The 6,857-nt window shown below is 49.3% G+C and overlaps 1 protein-coding gene across 2 annotated transcripts; it reads left to right on the forward strand.

Moving 5' to 3' along the window:
* Positions 1-1,078: 1,078 nt before the first annotated feature.
* On the forward strand, positions 1,079-5,167 carry PDP2 (pyruvate dehyrogenase phosphatase catalytic subunit 2). Of its 2 annotated transcripts, none has more exons than XM_037816423.1 (2): positions 1,079-1,225; positions 2,999-5,167. In XM_037816423.1, the coding sequence occupies exon 2, from the start codon at positions 3,048-3,050 to the stop codon at positions 4,632-4,634; it is 1,587 nt and encodes a 528-aa protein (XP_037672351.1). In that variant the 5' UTR covers positions 1,079-1,225; positions 2,999-3,047; the 3' UTR covers positions 4,635-5,167. The 2 variants fall into 2 exon arrangements, with proteins under 2 accessions (XP_037672351.1, XP_037672352.1); XM_037816424.1 differs by lacking the exon at positions 1,079-1,225 and adding an exon at positions 2,053-2,116.
* Positions 5,168-6,857: the final 1,690 nt, after the last annotated feature.

Consider the following 6,857-nt stretch of genomic DNA (forward strand, 5'->3'; position numbering starts at 1 on the left):
ATCCTACCAGGGCCTGACAACAGCAGGCCAGGCTCCTCAGGTAAGCCAGCGTGTCTGCTTTCCAGAAGACCACATTTTCAAGCCCAGAGTGGCTTTTTCTGGAGATCTCCTTTATTTCTTTGATCCCATGGAAGGAGTCCACTTGACTTCCAGAGCTAGAAGAGTTCTACTAAAATAATTTATAAAGAAGCAGGTGACAGTTGGAATCCCACAGCGTTCAGGCCAGAGGGATGGAGGGAATATCTGGAATCCTGGCTCTCTTCTTTTCTCAGCCCACCAACAACCTACCATGATGTGGTAATTGCCAGCGGCCAGGCCAACATAATTGTAAGTTTCAGGTCCAGTGGTGGGTGGGGAGTCCACGCTGACTCTGGAGCAGGGGATCCGATCTAAGTTTTAGAAAGGTCGCTCTGGCTGCTGCAACTCATTTGGAGGTGTGAGACTAGGTGACGGGCTTGGAATAATGTGCGGAGTTGCTGGAGGCAAATGGATGAGTTGGAGAGATGTTTAAGAGGTAGGATTGACAGGCTTCGATGACTGACAGGAGAGGGGGGTAAGCGAGAGAGAGGCGTCAAGATAACCTCCCAGGCTTCTGGGCTTGGGTCGCTGGAAGGACTGAGGGGCCATCACTGGGTTAGAAGAGAGAAAGAGCAGATTTGGCAGGAAGATGAGTTGGGAACAAGTTTTGCTTGAGGCACCCATGGGGCCAGAGGAGGGAATTGTCCAGATGGTTGAATATAAATATATGGCCCTTAGGAAAGGGGTCTGAATTACTTAGCAGAGAAGTGGAGAGCAAGCCGTGGGGCCGAGCGAGAAGGCCGGGGGAGAGGGGTATTAGAACAACTGGAGAGGCAGCTTGGATCGGGGTGTGCGGGGAGTGGAGAGCGGTGGGTCACATGGTGGGGGCGCTCAGCCACGCGATTGCCTGATCCGGTAGCCCGGCCCTCACCCTATCCGTCGTCAGAGTCAAAGGGCGGGGCCTGGCTCACTACGGGCCGGCCCCCTTGCCTGCCCTCCCGTCCTCCTCAGCCATTGGTCAGAACCACCGTTCGTCAAGAACCTGCCTCCGCAGATAGACCAATCAGGGCTGGCGAGAGGACGCTTCTTCTCGAGGGGTCGCCCTGAGGGGCGGCTTGGAGGAGGTTAAGTTGGGTGGCGGCGGCGGCAGCAGGTGTACGCCCGCGCGGAGCTGACCGGCCTAACCCGACTGCCGAGGCGCAAGCTGGTGAGAGGAAGGCGAGAGTCCGAGGGAGGGAAGGGAACGGGCGCGGGATCCGGACGCTTCCCCCGGCCGGGCCTCGCCCGCGCGTTGCCCTCCCCCGGCCAAGGCACCGGCTCAGGGCATGGGGCGGAGAGTGGCGGTGAGGTGAGGCGAGGCGGGGCGAGGCAAGGTGCGGACCGAGGCCGGGAGGGACGGGCTAGGCTTTTGACCACGGTCGCCTCGCTCTCGCGCACGCGCCACGTGGCCGCGGACTCGCCGAGAGCCCTCGGCTGCTTAGCGGCTGCCCGCCCGAGCTGCTGGAGCCCTCAAGCACCCCCCTGGGCTGGGCGCCCCGACTGGGTCTCCTCCTTGACGGCGGGGAGGCCGGGCGGCAGGGAGCACCCAGCTGGGACGCGGCCGCGCGGGAGTTTGAGAGGGACCCGGCCTGGTGGACTACGGAGCCCGCGCTATTTGTTATCTCTTAGGCTGTAGTCAGAGACTGGAACTTGGAACCTGTTGGTGTCTTAAAGACGCGAGATTGTGTGTGTCCGGGCGGCGGCGGACGACCTTGCGGCTGACATTGCTCGGGGTCCGGAAGGGCCAGGCGTCCTTCGCGCTCTCCTACCACCCGCCCCTGCCCCAGGTCCAGCGGGGTGAGCCGAGGGCGGGGAGACCCCAACAGACAAACCTGGAGAGGGCAGGACTCGTAAACGAAACCCGGGGCCACCCGAGAAAAGCTGATTGTAATAGGGCAGCTTTTTTTCAAAGAGGAAATAACACCAGAGACTGCTGAAGGTGCTGGGAAACAGGTTCCCTCAAAGACCTTGTGGAGGCGATGTGAACCTTTTGGAAATCAGTTTAGCGATTTGTGTCTACATTGTCTGACCTACTACTGATTCCTCCTTTGGGACATAATAAGATAAAACCTGAGTAGAGAAAAGGTTTCTGCATACAGTTTGGTGTTTTATAAATAGCTAGCCGATGGAAACGACCTCTGAATACTCAAGAATAGAGATAATTAAGTAAATTGTGGTGTTTCTACTGAAAGGGGATAATACACATCTCATTAATTGTAATATGGAAAAATGCACTTAACAGGAAAGCTGGATATATAGTTGTGATTAAAACAGTATAAAAATATGTATAGAATGACTGGAGGAGTATATACCTAAAGTTAAAAATAATAGCTGTCTTTTTTTTTAAGCAGAAGGGTCATATTTCACTAAATCCTCACAGTTATGAGACTAGTATTGTTCCCATCCCACCAATGGACAGCTGGAGCTTGGACAAGTGAAGCAGAGTGTTTATTGCTGTACAGCTAGTGTCACACCTAGTGTAGTATTTTTGGGCCTCTGAAAATGCAACTTTAGCCAATATTTGGGGACTTACTGTGTGCCAGGTTCCTGAGTTCTAGATTAGTGGGGAACCAAATATTTAAATAGACACTTATAATCTGCTGGGAAAAGTACAAGCATGGGAGCTAGACACTAGGCTCCAGCAAGGGAAAGGATTTGGGAAGGAGAGGAAAAGGGGGGCCATTGGGTCAGCTGAGAGGAAGGAGTGAACTCTGTGGGGAAGCCCTCAGTGGCTCTGTTAGAGCAGAGAACATATATAACCTTGTTTTTCAAATTGTCTTGAATGCGTTTATGTGTTATAGTGGGGGATAGGGGTAGGGAGGTTTATTTTGAGTTTAGTTGAGTCTTTTAGTTTACATAGATCACTTTTGTTGAGGATATTAGCAAATTAAGTATTTTTAATAAATTAAATTAGAAATTTTCTTAATTCTTTAATTTTCAGGTTAAAAAATCTTTTGCTGAAGGAGCACATTTGCTGGCATAGTTTCAGAATGTCAAGTACAGTGTCCTACTGGATCCTAAATTCGGTAAGGAACAGCATTGCCGTACAAGAAAGCAGACGTTTATACTCAAGGTTTGTTTCAAATAGGAATAAATCAAAATGGAGGCCTTTGAGGGTGCCAGCCACCCTGAAAAACAGTTTCTCACGTGGCAGTTTGGCGCTGCAGAAAGCTCACAGACACACATCAACAGAAGAAGATGATTTCCACATGCAGCTCAGCCCTGCGCAGGTGAATGAAGTTCTGAGAGCCAGAGAGTCAGCCCACAATATTCTTGACCTCGACAGCAGAGTCCCAAATTCTGTGTTACGGGTTGAGAGCAACCAGCTGGCTGCAAACGCCCCGATGGAGGACCGGCATGGTGTAGCTTCCTGCCTACAGACCAGTGGGCTAATGTTTGGCGTCTTCGATGGGCACAATGGCCATGCATGTGCACAGGCAGTGAGCAAGAGGCTCTTCTACTATGTGGCAGTGTCACTGATGTCCCACCAGACCCTGGAGCGGATGGAGGGAGCAATGGAAAGCATGAAGCCCCTGCTGCCCATTCTGCAGTGGCACAAGCACCCAGGAGATAGTGTCTACAAGGATGTCACATCAGTGCACCTTGACCACCTCCGTGTCTACTGGCAGGAGCTCCTTGATCTGCACATGGATATGGGACTGAGTATCAAGGAAGCATTAACATACTCCTTCCAGAGACTGGATTCTGACATCTCACTTGAAATCCAGGCCGCCCTAGAAGATGAGGTGACAAGGAACCTTTCACTCCAGGTTGCTTTCTCTGGGGCAACAGCTTGCCTGGCCCATGTTGATGGCCTTCACTTGCATGTGGCAAATGCTGGTGACTGCCGGGCCATCCTTGGTGTCCAAGAGGACAATGGTATGTGGTCTTGTCTGCCTCTCACCCGTGACCATAATGCCTGGAACCAGGCCGAGCTGTCACGGCTAAAGAGGGAGCACCCGGAGTCAGAGGACAGGACCATCATCATGGACGGCAGACTGTTGGGTGTCCTCATGCCCTGCAGAGCCTTTGGGGACGTCCAGCTGAAGTGGAGTAAAGAGCTGCAGCGCAGCGTCCTGAAGCGGGGCTTCGACACTGAGGCCCTCAACATTTACCAGTTCACGCCTCCCAACTACTACACTCCACCCTACCTCACTGCCGAGCCTGAGGTCACATACCACAAGCTGAGGCCCCAGGATAAGTTCCTGGTGCTGGCCTCAGATGGCCTATGGGATGTGCTGTGCAATGAGGACGTGGTGAGGCTGGTGGTGGAACACCGGGCCGAGGCAGGTAGGCACAAGCCAGACCTGGCCCAGAGACCTGCCAACCTGGGGCTCATGCAGAGCCTGCTGCTGCAGAGGAAAGCCAAGGGGCTCCATGCTGTGGACCAAAACGTGGCCACGCATCTGATCAGACATGCCATTGGGAGCAATGAGTATGGGGAAATGGAACCTGAGCGGCTGACAGCAATGTTGACGTTGCCGGAGGACTTGGCAAGGATGTACAGGGATGACATCACAGTCACTGTGGTGTATTTTAACTCAGACTCAATTGATGCCTATCACAAGAGGGATTAATCTCCCATCCTGTCGCCAAGGTTCACTTAAATGCTCTTCTAAAACATTTTCACTTACTCTTAAGCTGACTATTCATACCTTACTGTTAAAAGGGCAGATGGATATAGCTTGCCAAATATTAGGCTAACATGAGAAAAACGCTGAACCTGGGTTTAAAAGCAGCAGCAATGATTTCATATCCTTATTTTGGTCAACTCTGTGTGGAGAGGGCAGAGCATAGAGACCGTAGAATTCGCCTGGGGTCATGTAGCCCAAGTCCTTTTACAAAGACACTGTTCAACTGTCAGTCTGAGCCTTTAAAGGGTAAATTTAATCATGATTCTAAGACTAAAGAACTTCAAGACCTTCTGAGGGCTTGCTGCAGAATCTGCAAACTGGACAATTCTGAACTCAACAATCATGGACTTCACTTCTAGGCTGTTAGTTTTTAATTGCTAAGGCCTAGGTTTACAAAGGATACTATAGGATACTTTCCTATGCAATAATTACACTTTTTTGTGATTACCTGTATAAAAACATTTTGTAATGCTGCATTCTAGTTCTGTTGTATTTTATTTTGAAACTGAATCCTGAAACTTTCAAACAGGCCTGTTGCCTGCTGTAAACATGCTTGGAATGATTTGTGTTGGCTTTCAGCTGTGGTTGAGTGGGTGTCAACCTTACTTCCTGACCCTGACTACATAAGTAAAATTTCCTCTCCGGCTTGGCTTAACTCTGGAGGTTTATTCTTAGCATTTAGCCTTTCTGAGTATATCTCTAAAACATTCTGCCTGTTAATTCCACCTAACGCAACCTTCCTACCTCTGGCTATGCTTACCGCCACCGCGACTCCCACCTTGCTGCTGCTGCTGACCACACAATACTGTCTTGCAAGAATCATGTGTTCCCTTTTCATGTGGTTGTGGGGTAGGAGAAAATGTGCTCACATGTGGTAGCTGACAGACATTTAGGCAGGACAGACTTATTCAGTGGATTGTGGACTTCAGGTTCAACCTGAATTTGGAAAGGTGAGAACTTAAAAGGGCTTGAAGAGAGCAGTCCTTAACTGAGGCTCTCTTTCTTGCATCCATAGAGGCAGTAGGGACAAGGGAGGAATGAGACTACCCAGATTGAACACTTGCCCCGCGACTGTGGGGATAAATCGCCATTGCTACTCTCCCAGGAATTAGACCATATTTAGTACAGTAATTAGGGCAAAAAATAAAACAGACGGAAATGGTTTCCGTGGGCTGCACAGTCTTTCCAGTCTCCTGAAAAACCATGTAGATGCTTTTTTGGGGGATGAATTTTATCTTATGACTTGCTGTGGCATTTCAGCAGGAGGAAATGTGTCCTTAAATGGAAACACAAACATCCCTCAAAACTGGCAGTTTTATTTTTCTGCACAAAATTAGGCAGTATTCTCCAGTGTAGTTGAACTGATCCAGTGTAGTTAACTGATCCCTCTCCTCATCTCACCCCCTCACACCATCCACTGAAAAGCAAACCAAATAGTTAGGGTGGCTTCCTCATTTCTGTCGATGTACCATCCGACATTCAGGCAATTGTTGGGATACTTCCAGGTTGGAGATGTTTCCCTGTGCATTTTCCAATGCAGCTTATTAGTGATAAGACTTCAGGTAAATTCTCTTTTCGGTGCTTAAATCTTTGATCTTTTATTCTGAAATCATTAGTATTCCTTCTGATCTCCTTGATCTTAACTCAAAAATAAAATGTGAATCGCTTCCATTCTGCCAGCATGAAGGCTTTTTGCTGGAATTGAGGATCTCCACTTGTTTAATGTCCTTTTTTTCTTCATACCAGTTAAAACCTGGAGTATATTTGTAAACTTTACTGGGATTCCTGAGTGTCTAAATCTTACTTTTTGAGCTTAGCATGGGTCATAAAAGTATTTGGTTCAGTATTTGTGGGACACCTGTTTGTCTAACTGTGTCTGTGTTATTTCTCAGCTTAATAGATTTCCCTGTGTTCTAGTTGATACAGTGAAAGAAGAAAAGACTGTTTTATTATCTGCCTTTATCCACTGTGAACTCTGTCAGCCCTCTCTCTATGAATGGTCCCAGGAGCACCTCCTTTTGGTTAAACCCCAGCATGTATGTCTCCCTGACCACAATTCTGCTGTCGTTGGCCAGACCAGGCACATGGGCTACAGCTTGAGGACACTGGGATTTGAGAGTGTCTAAGGGGGTTAGTTGCACTAGTCACATCTTCCAAAGCATTTAT

The sequence above is a fragment of the Choloepus didactylus genome, chromosome 22 (genome assembly GCF_015220235.1).
Source record: "Choloepus didactylus isolate mChoDid1 chromosome 22, mChoDid1.pri, whole genome shotgun sequence".
Classification (NCBI taxonomy): domain Eukaryota; kingdom Metazoa; phylum Chordata; class Mammalia; order Pilosa; family Megalonychidae; genus Choloepus; species Choloepus didactylus.